Consider the following 23,106-nt stretch of genomic DNA (forward strand, 5'->3'; position numbering starts at 1 on the left):
ATTTCTTGCAGGCTGGGAAGGTGCTGATCACTCTTAGTATGCAGAAGCCAGGAGTTTCTGCATGCAGCAGCTTTGTGATCAGTGTGAAGCATCCTCTCTGGGAAGGCAGAGACTAAGATTTCAGCAGATTTCAGATCAATGAGATGTGTAGTTCAGGGTTGTGACAACGCTTGTCAGGAGAAAGCACAATTATCTGGTTTTTAATTGTTGAAATGTAGTCATTTCAGTTTGAACAGATGCTTCATCAGCTCTGATGTCTCGAAGCTTTTGCTTTGACAGTCACACACTTTGTAGCACATGAAGCTTCTCATTATTGCTCTCATACTTAATGACTAAGGAGTGAGCAGCAACTGGCATATGCCCTGAGCAAGGGTTTTGATATAGAGTTTCTCAGTGTTCTTCATATTACGTGGTTGAAAAGGAGACAGAAAGTAGGATAGCTTCATTTTGTGAGTGAGCAGCGATTGTCTCCTGCTGTGAGCTTTGGCTTGGCATCGGAGAAGTCCCTGTGCAATATTCTTTAACCTTAGAGCAGGAAAAACTGCTCTTCAGCAGGATCCCTTGTGACCAGTATTCTTCAGTGTTGTCTGTAGGTCACAGCTTAAAGTCATGCTTTATGGTGTGCCTGAGCTGACCTAACTGCAGCTTACCCTTGTGCCACCTGAGAAGTGGTGTCAGCACTGGGGTAGTGGAGGGTTGGTAGTGTGGCTGTGGGGACAGGGGAGGGGTAGCAGCCCCTTTGCTTGATTGGAGCCCAGGTGGCTTGTTTTACATTATGAATCTGTTAATCTGTACCTTTGGTGGGTGAAATTTAGGATTATTTTTGCTGCTGTTTCCGAAGGAAGCTGCATTCAGATGTGATTGGCAGGTTTCTAAGTAGCTTGGTAACTGTATCTTACGTTAACAATAATTTGTTGACTGGGAAACTGCACTGTTCTGATTGAGTCCAGCCTTGTAGACTGAAGGGCGGCAGCACATCGTGCACTGATTTGACAGTTGAGATTCAGCAGTGGCACTTCAAAATAATTCCAGCTGGAGGTGTAGCTGTGATCAGCCTTTGCCTCCTCATGGATATTTCCACTGGAATAGCCTCACTGAGTGGCGATCCCACCATGTGTCCTCAGCTGATGTGCAGCTTGTCTCTTCTCTGAAAATTGGCTTAAGCACATCTGAGTTGTTTAGGAGGAGAGGGAATTTCTTCTTCACCTTTATTATTTGAGCTCATGCTGATTCAATCTATTTCTCCTCTACTGCTGCTTTTTCTGGTGATAGAATTTTTTCCCCATATTGGTGTGGTTGAATTTATTTGCTTTAAATAAATTGAAATTGGCTATATTTAAAATATTTTAAATATTTGTCAAGCAGCTTGAAGCTCAAGATATTTTTGTAAAGAGTAATAATTCCATGGTGTGGAGTGAGTAGCAGTTGCATTTGTTATCTGCAGTAGAGTTGAAGGACTCAGAGGGCCCCAGGAGACCCTGGCAATTTGTCTGCTAAGTGCTGCAAGGAGATATAATAGGAAGTCATGTCTGCTTGAGGGAATTTATATTCTAAATAGACAGAAATAGAAAAATGTGAGATATGTGTACAGCAAAGACAATAATACCTTCCCATTCCAGAATCATGCTACCTAATTTAGACTAATTTAGTTTAGAGAATCTGGTGATGATCAGGACCTTGATGATCTCCTCTTCCATAAAAATTCAACAGTGCTTGCTAGTGTGCCTCAGTTTTACTTTTTGTTTTTCTGTAAGACTTTCTAACTGCAATCCCAAAGAGATCACATATGATTAATTATTGTGGTAAAGTACTACTAATAAAAAAATTTAAAGTTGCTTTTTTCTCCTAACCATAAATTATGCTTATTTCGTTTGTAACAGATATGTCAAGAATTCAACAGCACTTGGGCTTGGGAGATGGAAAAAAAAGGATACCTAGAAATGAGTGTTGAATGCAAACTGGGGATTCTGAAGGTACACATTCTTCAGCTAAGGTTCTAAATTACTGCTTCCTCACTCACTTTAAGGTCTTGCAAACTTAGCTTGACTGAACCATAAGCACATATATTAAATATAGACCTGATCTTGAACAAACATAATATTGTTCATTGTAGTGGGATGAATGTAACTGCATGTAACACTTTGTTTGCATATTTTTCACATTTTGTGTGAAAATAGTCTCATGCTTACTGCTTTGTCAAGAGCTCTTTGCCTGTGTAATACACACTTTGAAATGTGTTTGTTTCCTTGCTGGATTCCAAAGGCAAAATGGGACTTCATCTTTTGTGGTCTTGACAAAATTGTCAGGATTGGTTCCAAGTTATGTATGGGTTCTCTTGTAGAATGAGATAATTTGTGCTATGTAATAAAATTTGAGAATTAGCTTTCTAAGCCAGCCAGGTTAAAAAAAAACCAAAACCAACACTTGTCTCTCATTTAAAAACAACATGGTCTGGAAAAAACCTATAGCTACAGCTGACGCACAAATCCAACAGAGAGAGGCCTAAAAACAAGTTACACTGAAGTGAAATGAGCTGATTTTCTTCTTTCTGTTTATATTTTTGATATCTTACCAGTCTTTACTTTTTCAGTATCTCTGTGAATGTCAGTTTGATGACAATCTGAAGTTTAAGAATATCATTAACGAGGAGGATGCTGACGCCATGCGTCTGCAGCCCATTGGTCGGGACAAGGATGGCCTCATGTACTGGTATCAGCTGGATCAAGAGCATAATGTCAGGATGTACATAGAAGAACAGGATGACCAGGATGGATCCACTTGGAAGTGCATTGTTAGGTATTCCTTTTTTTTTTTATTTTGTGCAGTTTTTAGCTGTTTGTGACTCAGGCTCAGAAATGTCTTTCAATAAATCTTTATTTCTCACACAGTAGGATTCATGACAGTGGGATTTTCTGCATTGAATCTATGTTCTAGTGAAAAATCATGTACAGAAATAACTCACAGATTTGTTGGTGGCAGCCATCACATAATATGTTTCCTGCTAGTTCAAGCTGCAATGAATATATAGAAAGGGTAGCAAGAGAAGACTGTCTTGAGGATGATGGCTCCATATTCCTTACTGGCCAGCTAAATGCCTTAGAAAACAGAACACTCTTGCTTCCCTAACTTCAGCTTTGTTAGGAAAGGTCCAAGTAGACAGATTTGTTCTTGGGGAAATTATATTGCAATTATTCCTGTTGGAAGGAAGCCAGAGGAGGCCAAGGAGGTGCTCAGAGGGCTGGAGTACCTCTCCTTCGAAGACAAGCTGAGAGACTTGGGATTGTCCAGCCAGGAGAAGAAGAGGATCCAGGGAGAACTCAGAGCCCTTGCTAGTACCTTAAGGGGTTCAGGAAAAGGCAAGAGGGATGTGTAGTGACAGGACAAGGGGGAATGGGTTCAAACTGACAGAGGGCAGATTTAGATTTAGTGTTACAGAAGAGTTCTGTGAGAGTGGTGAGGCAGTGGCACAGGTTGCTCAGAGAAGCTGTGGCTGCCCCATTGCAGGAAGTCTTCAAGGCCAGATTTGATAAGGCTTTGAGCAACTTGGTCTTGTAGAAGTCCCTGCCCATGGCAGGGAAGTTGGAATGGCTTGACAAATACAGAAGTATTTAAGCAACTATCAACAGACCATAAAATGATAAGCATCACTATGAGTTACATGTATACAGCTGTTGTGGGGGAATAAAGTAATCGTGTCCAGACAGACAGATTAAGAGCTGATCCATGCATCATCCATCTCTTCCATGCATTATAGACTCCAAAATTCATTGCCAAAGGAAGAAGAAACCAAAGTTCTGCTGGGAAGGTTCTAACACTCCACACTCACAGCAGAAAACCACAGTAATGCATTAAGAAATCTGAAATGGTTTTAAAACCTGTGAGACTCCACATATTGTGATTGTTGCTGGCTTCCTTTCTTTCTGTAAACCTGGCAAAAACAAATTGCTGAACATGGACTTAATGGACTCTAGTCCATTAAGAAAGCAATGACTATTCAATCATTGCTCAAACTCTTTATAAATTAAGGTGAATTTTTTTTTAAATTGGGTGTGCAGTATAAATAAGGAGTTACAGTGCACTGAGATTCACTCTCAGACAGATGTGCACCAATGATTTTGCTGTCATAACTTGAGTTGATGGAGTTTTCTAGACAACTTGGTGTTGTTTGTTGCATGTGCTAAGGATAAGCACTTAGTATCTAAAAGTATCAAAAAGTATCTAAATTAATTTGCTGTTTGCTTTTGCAAATTTCACTCAAATTATATGGTTGCTTCTTTGGTGCACAAGCAGAGAGCTGTTGTTTGCTCACTGCTGACAGAAAAAAAGAAACAGCAAAGAGTAATCAGTGATGGTTAACAAGAGGGTAATTAATAACAGGACAAGTAGCAGCTTGGATCTGGACCCAACAGTAATTGAGTTGAGATAGTTAAGTAGATATGGTCCTTCCAAAAGCAATATTTTTATTTTGGTATGGATAAATTGAAAGATTTCTGACTGCAAAGGTGCAGCCGCTGGTGGGACAAGCATTTTAGTTTGCTTGTGTTTTCACTATATAACTCTAGAAGGTTTTCAGGGTAATTAATTTAAGGAGATAATGTTTGTTTACTCCTCATGAATCCCTTTGGGGTAAGTAAGTGGCTTATCAGACAGCGTGTTTTTCTCTTCTAGAAACCGCAATGAGCTTGCCGAGACCCTTGAGCTCTTGAAAGCGCAAATTGATCCTGCTCTGTTGAAAAACAACAATTCTCAGCAGGAGAATTCATCACGAGAAAGTCCAAGCATAGAAGATGAAGACACCAAAAAGGGTGAAGAAGCAGCCACACAAGGTTTTCTGCCTTCTTTTCTCAAAGTTTAAGTGTTTTGTTGGGGCAATGTTAGAATTTTCAGCCTCAAAAAAAGTTTAGGACTTTAAAAAAGCAAATCAAGTAAATATTGAATACTTTGAAATTCTGAATGTATTTGAAGGTTTTTCAATACATATTTAATCTCAAACACTTATTTATAGTAGAAGAGCTGTGTTAAAAATGTTTTCTCAGTAGCTATTTTTTTGCTGTACATTTTGTATAATATTTTAAATCCTCATTATTGTATGTTTTTGTGGAGCATTGATCCGCTGCCAAACTTCTCCTGTTTTAGCAACATTAAAATTTGAAAAAGAAAAGAAATCTGCTTGTGCAATGCCATGATTGAAATCAAGACTGTATTGGGTGTGATATTTATTCTTGCTTTTGAATTAGAATCAGAAAAATATATGTTATTTTCTTAAATGTTTCACAGTTGACACAATATTTCAAGAAAACATGAGCTTAAGTCAAAGCAATTTAAAATGCTAAAACATTGTTGAAGTGAGGCTGTCCTTATCTGCCTCCATTATATTGTTGTCATTAAAATCACAGAATTATGTAGGTTGGAAAAGATCTCCAAGATCAAAGCCAAGAACCTTTTTCCTTCCTTATTATCATGTCATTGCACGTATTTAGTAACTTGCCTGACTTGTTGGTTTGTGCATTGGTTTTGCTAAGTATCAGTCAGCCTGAAGTATTTGACTTTTAAAGAATCTGGTCTTCTTTGAGGTCGTGAAAAACTAGAAGCCTGTTATCCCCAGTAATTTTACCCCAGTTCTACTACCTGGTCTTATTATTTTGTTAAAATGCAGGAAAATATTTTTACAATCAGAAGCTAATTTTAAGTATTCTAGTGTGTTAGTTGATGTTTCTATAAATGTGTTGAAGTTAACTGGATATGTGGAATTAGCCAAGGCTTGTCTTGGTTTTGAGTATCAGAGAGAAGGAATTGCTATTCTATTTTTCTTTGCAACAAGCAGTGTAGAACAGAAGAAATAAATATTTAGGTAACATTGGAGTTGTTGTGGAGGTACTAAGAGATGATTCTAGAAATGATGGTAAATTGTGATAAAACCCACCAGGATTATTTTTCAGTCTGAGGCATTTCCAGTATCTAACTCTGCATATAGGTGCCAACACAACCTGCATAGTTACCAACACTGCAGAATTAATTCCATGTACTGATTGTGCTTTTGTCTCAGTCAAGCCAACTTAAATCATCTGATTAAGACCTCTTCTTCAAATACAATTTTGCTTTACGTTGAATTCAGGAGCAGCCATTTTAAATGTCTCTACTGTAGATAATTCCCCAAATCCTTTGGCGCACTCACCTGGCTCAGTACTTGCATTAGGCTGTGTATTGGTGTAAAAATCACCTCTAGGCACTAGTTACAGAATCATCGAATAGTTTGGGTTGAAAGGCATCTTTAAAGGCCATTTAGTCCAACCTCCCTGTGATAAGCAGAGACATCTTTTACTGGATCGATTTGTGCAGAGCCCCATTCAGCCTGACCTTGAACACTTCCAGGGATGGAGCAGCCACAACTTTGCTGGGCAACGTGTGCCTCACCAGCCTCACAGTGAAGAATTTTTTCCAAATATCTAATCTAAATCTCTCTTCTCTTAGTTTAAAGTCCTTCCCCCTTGTCCTGTCACTCCATGCCCTTGTCAAAAGTCTTGTAAGACCCCTTGATGTACTGGAAGATGTTATAAGGTCTTTTCAGTTCCTTCTCCATGCTGTCTCTCAGCTTGTCCACAGCAGAGGTGCTCCAACCCTCTGAGCACCTTCATGGCCTCGTTCCTACAGGTGCATGTCCCATGTATGTGATGAATAATGAAATTATTTACATTTGCGGTGATTTGAGTGCTGTCAGTGTGTCCACAGAACATTCCTTAGAGCCTTTCAGTTGAGAAACTGTAGTATCTCCTCCTTGTAGTCCAGGGATTGCACTGAAGGCCCTACTAAGAGGTAGGGAAAATATGCAGGAAGACCTGACACTTGTTGGCTTTGGCTGTTTTCCACAAATCTTTGAATTAGTACATGCACATGCAAATACATGGTAACCTAACCCAATGCTTATGTGTTTACTGGCCTGCCTGACTCTAGTAGTGTTAGGAGAGCTTGTGCGTTGACTGAGTCATTTTGTGTATATGTGAAAGGTTTTGTCATTAGTTCAGGGAGTTAAACTACAAAACATCTGTTGATTTTTGGTATGGAGAGGTTTTGGGATTCTGGTGATCCTTAATGAAGTTTGGGAAAAAGCCGTAGGTGATGGGAAGAAATGGCTGAGCAAAGTTTAGACAGACAGAAATAGAGGAAAAGTGGAAGAACTTGTACACAGAGAAAATACCTCATTCTCACTGCTACAGACAAATATCTTTGCAGAGGCAATTATAGGGGCTCTGATGGGCATCACTTCTCTGAAGGGGGAAAACCCAGTCTTGAGCCTTCAAAATGTGCACCTCTAGAGCACCTTGCCTATTCTGGAGCCTTAGAGATGCATCTTTACTGTACTGATACTGAGGCTTATCTGGATACATGTCTTATATTTGAAAATAGAAGATCTGTGAATTCCTCCTCACTGTTCTTTTCTAAAATGCTTAATTTCTTTGATGTAATCATTAGCTGTCATGTCCTTTCCCTTGTGTATTTTTAACCACATTCAGAAGCTCTCATCATGCAAAAAAACCTGCACTAGCTCAGTTGGAGAGGGGTGAGCTAGAAGGGTAAAAAAAAATCTTTTTGTTTGTGGTTGTGGCATGCCTGCAAAAGCATCTTCCGGGTGGCAGGAGCTGCTGTTCTGGTGTATACAGTGCTGTTGTATTTGCTTCTTCTAATTAGTACTGTATCTGGCTGACACAAAATGATATTGTTAAAATACAAAACCCTGAAGTATCAAGAGGCTGTGGTAAAAATAAATAACAAGCTGAAGTGCAAAGTGACAAAATAGCTGTATGGTTTATTCTAAATGCTGAAACTGTACTTCAAGCCCTAATGATCTAAATCTGAGTTAGCAAAGTGGAATAACCTGATTCTTTAAGCTCTGCAGGTTTGCTGGGATATGCTACTATTCATTGCTTGTTTAAAAAACTGCAGATGAAGTGAGTGTAGAATATTGTCTGCATGTAGGAGATGTAGTCATTGCCTGGAGAACCTGGGTGAATTTTGCCTTAAGCCATAATGCCGAATGTCTTTTCTCTGAACTGTTGAAATACAATAGTTAAGTGTATCTTGAAATAAAAGCATGTATAAACAAGGGATTCGTTTCTCTGAGGAATTTCTTTTGAAGGCCATGGAATCTTACACCATGTTCTGTTTTCTGAAATAGCCCAGAGACTCAAGTGAGATTTCTTGCCTCCGCCTAGGTTTTATGTATCCTGTGGAAGTATTATGATAATACTGAAGAAAGGACTGAGTTGTGTGTTGAAGGAAGGATAAATCCAGAGTTCTGCTGCTGGCTTCTGAAATTTAGGTTTATCTTGATATATAACTAGACTGAAGAGTTGTTCTATAGCTAAAAATTGTCAGCCCACTTGTTTAATGACAGTGTTAGACAAGCTAGATTTCTACTAATTCAGTAAGAGAAGAGTCCTTTGTGCAACTTGGCTGTTGGGTTTTTTACGTATGCCTCTGTTTTGATGAAGTTCTCTGTAATCCTATAGGTCCTTTGGTTGTTTCTTAGCTGTTTTTCTCTGTCAACAGAAAATCAATTGAAAATCAAAGAAGAAAAAGAGGAGGTAGAGGAACAGTCAGTGGAATCTGAAAACCTTCCTCCTCCTGTGGTCAAAGAAGATGAAAATGCACTTAAAATTGAGAAAGTGGAAGAAAAAGAAATTATAAAACTGCCAGTAATAGTGAAATTAGAAAAGCCTTCAGAACACAATGAAGAAAAGCAAACTGTCAAGGAAGAAAGTGACTCTTTTAAGGAAAATGTCAAGCCTGTTAAAGTAGAGGTGAAGGAAAACAAAACAGAACCCAAAGACCTAAAAGAAGTGAAAAGCTCTATGGACAAAATAGCAGTTCATGAGCCAGAGAGGTTAGAATTTTGTGTTAATGTCAAGACTCCACAAGAAATTGTGGAGAAATCTGTGGAAGAAAGTGAAAAACTTAAAAATGACCAACAGGCAAAAATACCACTTAAGAAGCGAGAGATCAAACTGACAGATGACTATGACAGTCCAATAAAAGGGCCCCTGTGTAAATGTGTGACTCCAACCAAGGATGTCTTGAAGGAAGAAGGGAAACCAGAAGAAGAAGCTTTCAAGAGAGTCCCTACTATTACTGCTCTGTGTCCTGATGGGAAAGTGCTAGTAAATGGAGAGGTTAGCTGTGAAAAAATAACCCCAAGTGTCATACAAAATAGTAAGTCAGAGCACTCTGCTAGTGCTATGGAAGACAGCACTTCATTAAAGGAGAAAAATGGGAAAAGCGGGGAAAAAGTATCAGATTCCCTAAATTCTGTTATAAAAACGTGTGAGATTGAGAAAAATGCAGTAACTGTGCTGAAAGAGATCGGGGCTGTGGTCTCTGAGGTTTCTAATCAGAAAGTGCCTTCAAAGGAGGAATCTAGTCCTGTGGAAAAAGAGTCCCTTGACAGCACAACTACTGAGGCGATAGCAGAAGAGGCTTCAAACTCTGAAGACTGTGCCAAAACAACTGAAGAGAAACAAGCCACTGATCTCAAAAATGACAGCATGCCACCACCCAAAGAATGTTCAGAGAAGCTAGAGATGTCCCCAAAGGCATCTGCTCCTGCAGAACCGCCTAAGCTTGCACTGGCTGATGAAGAGACTTTGAAAAGTAAAGATGAGCCTGAGGAGAAAAACGACTCTCCAAAAGCTGCTGAGATACCTCCTGCATCCACTTCACCTGTTACAGTAGAGAAGCCTGTTCCAGAAAAGGAGGACTCTGATAGTAAAATGGCTCTGCCTGAGGAGAGCAAAGTAGAAGAAAAATCCAGCCCAGAAAAACAAGAGGAAGAGCCAGAAGCTGCCAAAACAGAGCCAGATAGATTAGATGATGCCCGTGCATCTAATCTAGAGGACTCCTCAGAGAGTAAAAAGGAATCTCCAGTACCTAAAAGCAAATTTAAATATAAGCTAGTTTCTGAAGAAGAAACCTGTGCAACAGAAAATAAAGAAATAACTTCTGAAAGACAAAAAGAAGGAATTAAATTAACAATCAGGATCTCTAGTCGGAAGAGAAAGACAGAAACACCGCCAGAAGAGGTCAGCATTGGCCGCACGTTAAGGCGCTCACCGAGAATATCCAAGCCTACTCCGAAAGTTGTGGAGACTCGGGATCAGAAGCCTGAGAAGAAGCGAGCTGAAGAGGAAGAGGAGAAACCTGCAGCAGCACAAAAACCAGAACGAAAGGAAGATGCAAAAAAACAAGAGAAGGAGACAAATTCTAAAGTTAACAAGGTAAATACAATTTTATTACTTGTGAGTAAAGAAAACCCCCAGTCTTATCTATAAGGAGAATATACACTTACATAGGAATACTGAGGATTATGTTCCTTTGGTCAGCTTTTGCAAGAAACTACCTTTGCAATCAGTTAATGAGCTCAACCAATTTAAAAACACCCCCTAAGAGAGTGCTAATATCTATTTACTTTTATAAACTTTGACAGTTAATAAATCTGTCACTTAAACCAACCTAAGTAGACCAAATCAACCAGAGTGAATGCTTCTAAAAAATGGCATGATCAAGTGTGAGTCTGTCTGGCTGTGTGGCTGAATAGAGACTTGTAACCCTCTGGATTTACTAGATGGATACTTGTTGGTGTCTGGTTGGTCGGAATGATCGTAAGCTAAAAAGGAGCCAACAGATGGGGAAGAATAAAAATATTATGACTTCTGTTTCTAAGTGAAGCTAAAGATATTATTGTGGTGAATTCATGATATAATTTAGCTTTTCTCACATATGTGCTACACATTTTAATGTGAGTGCAGGATTTTGTTTCATATTAACTTCTGTTTATGCAGAAGAGATCTTTAAAAGTACATGATGTAAATATATCACAGATCCATTTGTATGGTGTGCTTCTGAGACTGTGTATTTAAAAATAACCCTTTATTAATTTATCTCCTGTTTTCCCTGGATGTGCAGCACAAAACAAAAGATGCATTATGAGTTTGTATTTTTTAAGTGCACTTTTTAAAATCAGCTTGTAAAATCCTATTAATTTTCCATGGCAACATATTTTTGACTGATATAGTTTTCCCAAAGTATTCTATTACTTTGAATGTGAAAGAAAGTTTTTTACATACTGGTATGTTGAATAACCTTAATAAAATGAACAAACACTTGATTTTTCAGTGAATAGTAACATCTATACTGAAAAATGCTGTCACATGCACAGGGAAATGAAAGCCAAATTTTTCGTTTGAAGATTTTAATTAAAAAAGAAAACATGTGAAAGTAAGAGGGATTGTAAGTCCTGAAAGTTATTAGTATTTTGAGATACTGTTGCTACAGGTGTTTTAACTGTGAAATCAAGTTTTAATTTGATTTCTATTTGTGAAAGAGCAAGAGATCTAAAGATGTTTACTTTTCTAAAATAGTTATGATAGAGGAAGAAGTTTGAGGCTGTTAAGCTTCTGTCATTTAAACAGGATGAAGAACATCAGGATCTTTAATTGCTTACTTTTTGTCTTGGGGGTCCTTTTCTTTGTAAAGATGGGTCTTATAAAAACTGATTTGAAGTTATGATGCTGTATGATGAATCCATAGCCTAAACTGAGATACTGTAATGGATTTCAAGTACCTTTGCTAGTAAAGCTTAAGTAATAGTAAAATCTCTTAACAGGTAGAAACTGATGTTAAGAACCTGAAACAAAATTTTACCAGTATGACAAATGCTGCTTTGGTACAAGTCCGTCCTGCAGGAGAAATAGACTATTTTGGGCATTTTAGTTTATTCAGCTTATTCAGGCCTGTGAATAATTTAGTCAAAATCCAAAAAATATATTTAATTTAAAAAAGCTGGAAAAATTATTTTCCATTTTCAGTGTCTGTGGGAAGGGGGTGATGAGTTGTGAGAGAATGATGGGTGTGAGAAACAAGTCAGTCAATGGGAATAAAAGTTTTTTCTGTTTGACATGTTGCTTAGAATCTAAAATATCTTAGTTGAACAAAGTAGTTTAGGTAATTCAGAATAGTCTTCTGAATTTTAATTGAAACCTGTTTTTTATTCCAAATATGGTAATTTATATTCAAAATATTTTAATTCATAATATGGTATATGATAGAAGGGGGTAGATGCCCCTTTGATTAGCAAAAAAAGAATCACCAACTGAATCATGTTTCAGTTAAGGAAAAGAATGAAAAGAAAGGAGACCTAGATAGAGTTATGCACTTAAAAGGTGTAGTGATCTTATTTCAGAAACAAACACATTTTCCAAGGTAAAATAAAATGCATAAAGTCTTTGGGAGGCAGGTGGGAGGAAAAAAAAAAAGATTCTCTTTGGGTTGAAGCAAGTTATCATGAAAAAGTCAGAAAGTTTAAGTGTGGAGTTTACCATGTTCACTATGAATTTGGCATTGTCAAAGTAGAAGAAAATGGTCTGAGTGGAAAAATTTGTCTTCCTACTTTTAAATCTTACTTGAAAATTTCTTTCTGCACATAGATGCAGTTTTTTCCCCTTTATCTGGTTGCATTTTAAGGCTCTTGGGAAGACAACATATTCGCTGAAATGCTCTGCTGTATAGTGCAGCTATTCTGACTGAAATTAATCGTTTTACTCTGGAGGCAAATATATTTTTAAGATCTAGGAAGAAACTCTGTGGGCCTCTTTGTGTTTTTTCTTTGAAATGGTGTCTCATAGAGAAGCAAAGTTCGGTGGACAGGTACGCGGACACGTGGCAGGTGGAAATACTCAAGTAATGAAGAGACTGAGGACTCTGAGAGTGAGAAAAACTCTGAGGAGGAGGAAGAAGAAGAGGAAGAGGAGGAAGAAGAAGCTCCACCTGCTGATGACGATGAACCCTGCAAGAAGTGTGGCCTTCCCAATCATCCCGAACTGGTAGGATTTGGGGAAAGCTTCATGTCAGATTTGGTGGATTGGCTTTGATGGTGTCTGAAGGCAAGTCATCCTTCAGGGTGGCCATATGTAGGAGTGTGTCTTCTAGTTTCTAGCTGGTAAACTCAGGAGTAGATGAGTTACCTTGAATAAGGAGGGAAGGAAGTTATTTTTCCTGTTTGCCAAAACAAAAATAGCATCTTTTACAGGGTGTAACACACCTTAGCCCATTGACAATCACTCTGGGTGACCCTTTGAGGTTATGCCTGCAGTTGCAATGAATGCAGAGGAAGCAACATTAAAAAGAACCCCATCAGTGTGATGTCTCCTTTACAAGGCATCAGTGGCATAGCCACACAGCTGCATAATCATCTTCATTGGATGTAGCTGCATTTCACCCTGAGGACTGAGTACAGTGAAATCCCAGACAGATCACAACAAGATTTTGCTATCTCTTGTGGTTCTTACTTATTTGGGATAGATGCCGTCATGAATTCCTCTGTTTATCTAGGAAATCATCGTGTGCAGTCCTGAATCCAGAAAATAAGCCCACTCTTGGGTGTTTGTCAGATCTCCTGACATAGCTGAAAGTTTGTCCTTTAAGATGTTAGAGATAAGTATTTCAGTAGATATACACACAGCTTGTGCCAGCTTTGTTCTCAAGTTTTATGAAAAGGGATATCTGAAATTTTACCCAACTAAGTATGAACTTTTAGTAGTTGCCTAGTTGTGGATGCCTTGTGAACCTGCAAGACTTCGTCCCTGCTGCCCAGGTCATAAAGTTATCCTGACTGAGAAAAAAGGCCAAGTTTCCTGCATAAGAGAGCACAGGGAAAACATGTCTTGTTCAGATGGAGTTTTCCACTTATTCTAGGATCTGGAAAGCATTACCAGCTTCTACACTAAGGGCACATAGTCTACACAGTCCAATAGTACTAAATACTGAGAAAATATAGTAAGAGGAAATGTGGTGTTAGGGTGGAAAATCGTGATAAATAAACTTCTCCATGAAAAACCCCCTGGCCCTGGAAATGTGGTACAGGATAAGTGATACAGGGCTTTTTTTTTTGGTTTTTTTTTGTTTTGGCACAGTCCAAACATTTCTGTGTTGGCTGGGGAAATATTTGTGGAGCTTGTTACACGTGAATGCCAAAAGATACTCATGACATGTTTTGTTTGCACAGATTTTGTTGTGTGACTCTTGTGACAGCGGCTACCACACAGCCTGCCTTCGCCCTCCGCTGATGATCATCCCTGATGGAGAGTGGTTCTGCCCACCTTGCCAGCATGTACGGTTCCTGTGTGACTTCACTCTTCCTTGCAGTTCCCTTGTGGTTGGGGAGATTGGCTGGGACTTTAACAAGTCCTTTCTATAATCTTTTTTGCCTGTTAACAAATAGACTGAGATGAATGGTAGCACTACTGATCTTCCCTCCCGTCCATTAGTAAAACTGAATTTGTGACATGGTTTTCTCTTTCTTAGTTCTGCTAGTGATGAGTGACTGTGTGTTGCTGATTTTTAGATGGGAATCTCCAGTCACACTGATTATCTCCCATCTTTGATTAAATCACAAGACTAGTACACTATTAAAGATACAATGTCTTAAATTTTCCCAAAAGAAGCATTTAAGTTATTGTCTGGGAGGGAGGAGCAGTAGGCAACAAGGGATAGATCAGTAGCCAGAGCAAGCAGCTGTTTCTGAAGTGTTATTCCTTCTTCAGAGACATTTGCTCAGAAGCTGGTTAGAGAAAACTGCTGTTCCTGATGAATCTCAGGGTGTACTTTGTCTCTGATAGGAAAGCCAGGGTTGTTCTAGTCAAGTAATAGACAAGTATCAGCCTTATTCCAAGATTAGAAGCAAGGTTGGTACTTGGGAGGATAAGCAGAAAGTGTGTGATGCTGCTCTTGTTAAATTAATAGGAAACCATTTGTACACATTTTCAGAATAATCTGCCAGATCCCAACCCCCTTCCTTGGTTTTAGAGAAACTCTGTGCCAAAAGGGCTGTTGCCTGACAGTAAGCTAGAGACATTTGGCATGATGTGAGATGACTCTGTTAGGTGGTGGGTTTAGTTGTCTTCTGAGGAGTATTTTTAAGCAGTGATGATTTTGAATATCTGAGAATGTTTTCTTTAAACTTTAGGTTATAGCTTCTCCTTGTTTTGTTGCTATTAAAGTATTCTGCAGTATAAAAAATGACAATTTGTAAAAGGGTGAGGAGCACCCTTGGAAATAGTATAATGAGGGCATTAACGTGGACTAAGGCACAATTTGTCCATTAAAAGTCATTTTTGCATACAGCTCCTTGAGTATTTGATAAGGAAATTATCCTAAAGTGTATTTCTGCTTTTTGCTGCAGTGCCCACTGAACTCATCTAGTTTCAACCTCCTTTACCATGAGCAGGGACACCTTCCACTAGACCAGGTTGCTCAAAGTCTCATCCAACCTTGACTTGATGGTGGAGCTCATGTTTCAAAAAGACAGGCTTTATTGTAAAGTCTTGTTCATTGAAGAGGAGCCTCCAGTAGCAAGGCTTCTTCCAGATACAGTCTGAGTGAATGAAGAGTCTGAATGTTACTTCAGTGTGAAAATTGGTTGTGAAATAAACTAATACTGTGTTTCCTTCCTTTAGAAATTACTCTGTGAGAAATTAGAGGAGCAATTACAAGATCTGGATGTGGTCTTAAAAAAGAAGGAGCGTGCAGAACGCAGGTACTGTTGTTTGGATGCACTCACGGCAGTGCTGTGCTTGGGGTGGTAATAATTGAGCAAGCATCAAGATAACTGGGGGCTAGGGAGAAATGCAGTGATGAGACTGGGAATTAGTAACACCAATTTTGACTTCCCACTGATTATTGCTGGCTCAGTGCTGGGACAGCTTGTAAGAAGGGAGGAAATAACTGGAAAAGGTAAGCAAATACATTTGTACTAAAATTTGATTAAAGTGCCTGAACACAGATTTGACTTTCTTGTACCAATAGTTAAAGGGTTTCCAGCACTGGTTCAGCTGACTGTCAGTGATGTGTAGAATTCCTGCTGTAAGCAAGTTTAAGTCTTGATTTTGCGTCAGAAGTCATCCAGATTATTGTGAGATTTGAGAGTTGTCACTTTAGATCCTGTTAAACTCTGCCTAATGTACAAGATTATGCAGCAACTGCTGTAGGGCAGTGGGTCAGTGGAGTTTCACAGAGTCACAGCATATTCTGACTTAGAAGGGATGCACAAGGATCATCAACTTCAACTCTTCAGGGAATTGCCCATGCAACCCACAATCTTGGCATGCTGACCAGCTATCCACCCCTGCCTTTACCAAAGGCTAAGTGCAAACATATTTACTGCATTTAGGAACAACAGCCTTAACAGTTGGAACATTCTATTGGCAGTTTTCAGACCTGGAAATGAGGGACATGAAACACATTCTGCATAATTTATACTTTTTAGGACATATATTGAGTACTTTGCAGAATTTAATAATGTCTGTATGCATTATTAAACAAAACTTTGCATTAATTTTATCTTAAAAGGCAAATTTCACCAGAAGGTGAGGTCCTTTTAAAGTAATTGTGCAGGCTTATATTTGTGGCAGGGACTGTAAAATTACATGAGATGTAGTGAGTCAGTGCTGGGAAGATGGGAGCACAATCTGTGTCTTCTTTCAGCTTTCTTCAAATCTGTTTGTTGTTGCAACAGCAACAATGAAAGTGACAGATCAAGTACCAACTGTTCCTGATGTTACTACTTCTGCTCAGTGTGTATCTAGATCATACTGTGGTGAAATTATCCATTGCCAATTGTGCTGAATTTGTAGCTGTGGGAATGAAACTATCAGCTGTTTTTATGAGTGAACTCCAGCAAATACACAGCCTCCATCTGTGCAGGAATATGGGCACACAGGAACTCTGTTGCTTTGTTTTATGGTGGGAGTGTTCTTTATTAGTGAATAGTATTTTTGGACCTACTTTAGTAAATATTCTGCTGGCAAACATTACATGGAATGCTAGCTTTTGCCAGTCTGTCTTGCTTTCTTGAAATCACCAGTGTTGCATAAAAACACAATGTTTTGAGAGCAACAGGAGAGCATACAGTTGATGTCATAGCAGTTTTCAGTGTCTGAAACATCTGTTTAATAACTGTTTTACAATTTGATCATCCTTATACCAAATGAACCTAATGCTTTATAATATATGCCATAAAACTGAGTTATAATAGACTTCACAATGCAATCGTTGAATATTGAAGTCTTCCAACTTAATGCTGTATTATTGCAAATAATAAGGTAAAAAGGCTGAAGAATCATAATGCCAGAGGAAATGAGACTTGTTATTACAGCTCAGTGTATAAGTTAAAGCAGGTTGGTTGCTTGGGGCACAGACATACTTGAATGCAGTATTTCTGAAAACTCACTGTGTGGTTGGTGTCTGTCTTTTTGGGAAAGAGAAGAAATCCAACTCTGTCATTATGGATCTGTCTACCTAATAGGTTCTTTGAATAAGTGTTGCTGTCATGCTTTCTGAAGTAGTGATGTTGTGCTCTTTCCAGCTCTCAGGAATCTGACTGAGGCTGATTCAGCTGCACAGCTGTCTGCTTGCACATCCCCAAACTGTTATGTCACTGATTTTTAAAACGAAACCTTCAGGTTTCCTGTTGACCTACAAATACATAGATGAAATTATACCTTTTCCCCCACCCTTTTTCTGTTTATGAATTCAAGGTGCTACCACAACAACCTGGCTGAATTTCAGGTTTCTCACGTACAGACCTAATTTCTATAATCATGTCCTACCACCAGCTGGAGGGAATGGACATTAAAGCCTTCTGGGATCTCCCTTTTAATCCATGTTATATACTCTGAGACTTCTTGATGGAAAATCCCTCTAGGAACTACTTGTCTAATTCTCCCAGGCTAAACCAGGTGGAGTACTTGCTTTCATACACACTTTCATGACTTCCCTGCAGCAATTTTTGCAGCCACGTAATTGAGATAAAATGTTGTCTTGAATTTGCCTAGGAAGATGTTATAACCATCCAGTACTTATCTACTGCTGCCCTTGGAGAGGTCTTGGTTCAAATGTTTAAGCTCTTGGCTAAAGTCTTGAACTCCTGTCTGCCACACAAGGAATAAAGAATTCATTCGATACAGTTCCGTATTTCATTTCAAGACCTTGACGTCAGCAGGATTGTCTGTTCCATTTGCTGAGTTCTTAAGCAGTGTATACTCAGGCCAGGGAGAAGAACAGCAGGACTGGAAGACTTTGCTGATCATGATTAAAAACAGATTAATTTTTCTCATCTCCTGTCTCTTGATATTTTGCATTACAGAAATGAGAAATTGAGTAAACCATCAAAAAAACTTGCTGAATACTAAAATGTTTGCACTTCTAGTTCCTTTCTCATTTCTGTAATTGTATTCCTTACCTTAAAATGTTATTTTAATTAATTTTCAAGGGCATAGTGATTTTGCACAGCATCCTTCCTCCTCATCCAACCAATTTAATGATGCGCCCAGGTGGATGAGGATTTCTTTTCATTTGTCATGTAGGAATATTTATATTAGGATGCAAAACCAATTCCTTGTATAGACAGCCGGTCATTTCAGTAGGCATAATGATACCAAGTTGTTGAAGTCCACGGTCTTTTTACCTGTAACACAACCTGAAATCCATTTTTACTCTTTACTTACTTACTTCCTAAAGTAAGTATTACTTTAGGAACTGTGCTTGTTCATTTTATTTAAGAGTATTATGCTAGAAAGTGCAGAAGGCTACTCAGAGGACTTTGAAAATTTACTTACATTGTTTAGAACTTAATCAAATTTTTGGAAACAAAATGTTTAAACATAGATACTATTACTTGCAAAACGTAACACAATGAAGTAAACATAGCTGAAATTAATGTATGTCATGGGCATTGTTGCAGTTATGTGCATGATGTGTCCTGTTGCAACTCAAGTGTAGAGCGACACGCTAATTTGAGCACTCACTGTAACTTCAATAGTCTGATTTTTTAACTTCAGTTAAAAAATCCAGAGTCCTTCCAGACACCAGTAAATGCCACCAACTTTCATTGTGCTCTTAATGTCTTTAAATTGCCCCTTGTTTTCCTGGAAAAAAGCTACTAGCTAGGGACCTATGGTGATGGGAGTTTGGTTACACATCCTAGTCTGCACTAGTACCTGGCTGTTCTTCCTCAGAGACTGTTCTTTGAAAGTTCTGTTCAGCAGCATGAAGATCAGCGTGTAGTGCTGCTTGTGAAGCGTTAAAAAATCCATCTCTAGTTAGACTGACAGATACAACAGGACTTAGAGAAGACTTGTGTCCTTCAGGAGCCAGAGTTGTCCGTGAAGGCAGGTCATATGACGCAGGATGTCTGTGTTGAAGAAAGCTAAATCTAAACTGAATTTTGCTTCTGTAGATTTAATCCTGTAACACATTGTTGACAAGGAGGACAGCCTGCTTCTCCTTAGAAGAGAGTCCTGTATTTGAGTACTTCTCTGTCTCCCATCTTTGGTCAAGTGTTCTCTACACTGATCCATCCTATTTTTTCAGCCCTTCTCTATAGGGTATGTCTGCTGCCCTCCAGTAACTCCCACTGGCTGGCTCTGAACTCTTCAGCTTGAACACATGTTTCTTGGAGATTGTGTGGTGCCCAGATGGCTCTAAGTGCTCCAGCCAGGTGTGAACAGGACTGACTGCCATGGCAGGTGTCCTTCAAGGTGTCCTGTCAGCTGTGGTCCTATTTGCATATCTATCATCATAGTTCTTTGAGCAGTGGTTTGACTCTGCTGATCTTTGCTCAGGCTGTTCTTCTCTGGCAAAGAATTGCTCTGTAGGCAGTTATTTGTCCCCTGGTGTTTCTAGAGTTGGTTCTTCTGCTTGGGTCTAATATCTGGCATTTATCCATTTTGGATTGCATCGTATGTTTACATATTTTTTCCAGTTCAGTATGATTCTGAATTCCCATTTTATCTTTCATCACCTTCACGATTGGTGGTAGTTACAGATCTGACAACATAATCTTCATCACAGCATTAATATTTTTCAGTTGGTTTTTTACTTGCTTTTTATACCTCAAATTCAGTAATTTCTGTGGTGCCTGCCCACAGTCTTCAAGTACTGTTGATTGTCAGAACTCTTTGGAAATCTCTTACATTATACACGCAGAAAAATGTAATCACATGAGAATTAGCATATAATCCCAATTTCAATAATTTTTCACTTGGAACATCCTCTTGGAATGCTTCTGCCTAGTAAGAACTTCAAATGGTGCTAATTATAGCTTTATTTTAGATATCTGCAGACTTTCTGTAAGCTTATTTTCATTTTCTTTCTCTCTTCAAGAAAAGAGCGATTGGTGTACGTGGGTATCAGTATTGAGAACATCATTCCACCTCAGGTAAGCTAGTGTGTCTATGTGGTATTATTGCTTTATTTTCCAAACTTCTCAGGGAAGAAGTCTCTTCAGTGCTGTGTCAGGGGTGTTAGTAGCATCTTGGAAAGAAAAATCAATCTATATACAGATCAGAAATAATTCTAGACTCTTCATTTTAGACTGAATGTAGTAGAGAAACCAAGGGAACTTTATGGTGTTTATCAGAGCCACCTGATGCCACCCAGAGTCCTCTCCCAGTGAGGGATTGCAGGACTACCTCCCTGCCCATTACAGTTGGATTTTGAGTTGAATGCTCAATATTCAGTAGTTTGTAAAGGTGGGAAGCAGTTATTTAGCTCTGGTGTTTGCTGTGCAGTTACCTAGGTGTGAGCTAATTGTCATGGCTTTCCTTTGGAACTGATGGAAACAAATGTTTCTGGCTTATGATTCAGAGAGAATGTGTAGTGTCTCTAGGCCACACAGAGAATGTGTAGTGTCTCTAGGCCACACAGCATTTGCGTTCAACGAGTGGATAAGGTCACGTGATTAAGAACTGTAAACATTCAGCATTTCATTAACAGATGCTTTTGTATGGTTTCCCTTGAGAAAAGAGGAAAAATGCTTTGATTCACATGAAGAACAGCCTCTTCTCACTTAAATACACTAAAGCAAGTCTCTTGAAGTGTTAGCCAAATGCTTTCATCTGGAATTATATAATCTGTTCTTTGTCGTTCAAAATGGAACTTTTGTTCATTTTAAACATAGACTTTCCACTCTGCCTGGCTGTAACAAGGCCAGCTTTTTGCCCCTGTCTTTGAATAACAGAAAAGCAATTACAGATTTTACAAACTTGCCAAATAATCTATGGCTGAAAGCAAATATGTGAAAAATGCAGCCTGGGGGCAGATTATTTTGCTTTAAAATTAATAACTTGCAAACAATGTAATAAAACTAATCTGCATTAAACTTTATTAAAACTTCACTGTGTAAAGGTATCTCTGTGCTCAGTATGTAGAGGTGGTGGCCACAGTTAGTTCAGCTGCTGCATTCACTAGGAGTATCACCCGAGTCATGATCTCAGCATTGCAGCATAAAGACAATGATCCAATAGCCTGAACCCTTAAAGTCTGTGTTTGGAAAGTTATGGAGCCTGAAAGGGCAAAATGTGGAAATTCACCTGAACTGCTGTAATAGGTCACTATATTACAAGTTAAAATGTCATGGGTTGGGCATATGTGCTTTCTAGACAGAAGGAATAATCTGTATTACAAGTTCAGTTATAATGAGTATGAAGGGAGGGAGGAGATAATGCTTTTTTGACACTTCTGTCTTATCTGAACAGGAGCCAGAAATACCTGAAGGTCAGGAAGAAAAGAAGAAAGATTCCAAAAAGCCCAAATCAAAACTTGAAAGGAGATCTACCAGAACCCGAAAGTGCATAAGCTACAGGTCAGCAGTTTGTTAAAATAGCTTGTACAGCAAAAGTCATACTGTTGCTTCCTTTCTGAATCATCCCACCACTCCTCATGTAAACTTCTACATTTAACAGAGAAGCCCAACTAAAGTGTCTTTGGTCTTTCCTCTGAATACGGGTTAAGCTCAGTGGTTGTGAGAGCATAAGGTGATATAGTGAAGGGTGATGCATTAAAAAAATGAAAATGTATATGGTGTTTTGTTCAGGAATACTGGAGAAGGTTTTGATACTACTGCAGTTTCTGGAGTGAGTTGAAGCAGGTGAATTAAACCTTTCCTTTCTCTTGCACAGAAAGGACACAAGGAGACTTCTGCTTGTGTCTCGAAAGGCCTTCAATTCCTTGCTCTCTTCCCCCTCCCCACCTTAGACCATCCTTACAAGAAAGGGTTATGAAACTTACAATGTAATTATCATACAGTGCGTCTAAAAATGGAACTCTTTAGAGAAATTTTGACCAAAATGTAATTAGTAAATGAAAGTGCCAAGATTCTGCATTCTGAAAGTAGAATAGGTCACTAAGGTTTTCAAAATGCAGCATGCTTTAATTACAACTTTTGTTCTCAGTGTATTACCAAGTTGTTTTTATAAACTGCTTTCTAAATAATACCTTGTGACACTCTGTATCATCTTCAGTCCACCAGGCAGGTAAAATGCCCTTGGGATTTTAAAAATAATGTGGTTGCCTGAGAGATTGTGGCGGTTTGTCCTGGATGCATTAGGAATATTAAAAAAAACCCCTCTGTCTTTCCAGGAGTTGCTCCTTGTAAACCTTTAGTTTTATAGTCAGCCTGGTTTGGCTGCTGAGGAGAGGCATGGCATGTGCATAGGCTGGGTTTTCCAGCCTGGTCAGAGCACTCTGTCTGACTTTGCTTAGCTGTTGGGTTTTGGTAACTTTTTGAATGAACAGGAGAAGTCACACTAATGAAAATGCCATTGCTGCTTTGGGAAATCAAGCATTCCTGTATGGAATGTTGTGCTACAGGCAAGACTACACAGATCTGCTGTTATGTTAATGCCAGCTCAGGCAGCATCTGACCAGGAGGAAAAAACCCCTTGCCTGTAGGGTGTGGCACAACTTCAGCAGGTCTCATGTTGTGCAATGACGGTAAATTTTTATTGAATGTAATGTTTCAGAAAAATCAGTCTTCTGATAAAAAGTGATAATATTTCTTACAAACTACATCATACACATAAGTTTGAGCTGGTGAAAATATTACACATATCAGTGTGTCAGATTTATATGTCTGCAGTGAAGTTCCACTGGTGTCACTGAAAGTTGTGACAGCAGAGGAAAATAAATGCTTAAAGTCTTATTCCACTGGGAAAGAGAGCTGTATTTTGGAGCATCCTGGTTCTCTAAGGGATCTGTAATCCCTTTGTATCACTCTTCTGT

The 23,106-nt window shown here is 38.8% G+C and overlaps 1 protein-coding gene across 1 annotated transcript in view; it reads left to right on the forward strand.

The window, feature by feature from the left end:
* Nucleotides 1-23,106, forward strand: part of RSF1 (remodeling and spacing factor 1) — a 61,179-nt gene that overhangs the window by 28,562 nt on the left and 9,511 nt on the right. The window contains exons 4-12 of the mRNA XM_054270133.1: nucleotides 1,881-1,973; nucleotides 2,591-2,796; nucleotides 4,669-4,826; nucleotides 8,548-10,268; nucleotides 12,675-12,872; nucleotides 14,054-14,158; nucleotides 15,504-15,583; nucleotides 20,209-20,263; nucleotides 21,582-21,688. Of these exons, the coding sequence (XP_054126108.1) occupies nucleotides 1,881-1,973; nucleotides 2,591-2,796; nucleotides 4,669-4,826; nucleotides 8,548-10,268; nucleotides 12,675-12,872; nucleotides 14,054-14,158; nucleotides 15,504-15,583; nucleotides 20,209-20,263; nucleotides 21,582-21,688 (2,723 nt within the window). The remainder of the gene's footprint in view (nucleotides 1-1,880; nucleotides 1,974-2,590; nucleotides 2,797-4,668; nucleotides 4,827-8,547; nucleotides 10,269-12,674; nucleotides 12,873-14,053; nucleotides 14,159-15,503; nucleotides 15,584-20,208; nucleotides 20,264-21,581; nucleotides 21,689-23,106) is intronic.

The sequence above is a fragment of the Melozone crissalis genome, unplaced genomic scaffold, assembly GCF_028551555.1.
Source record: "Melozone crissalis strain CALT ecotype California unplaced genomic scaffold, PUWL_Pcris_2 ptg000008l_1, whole genome shotgun sequence".
Classification (NCBI taxonomy): Eukaryota; Metazoa; Chordata; class Aves; order Passeriformes; family Passerellidae; genus Melozone; species Melozone crissalis.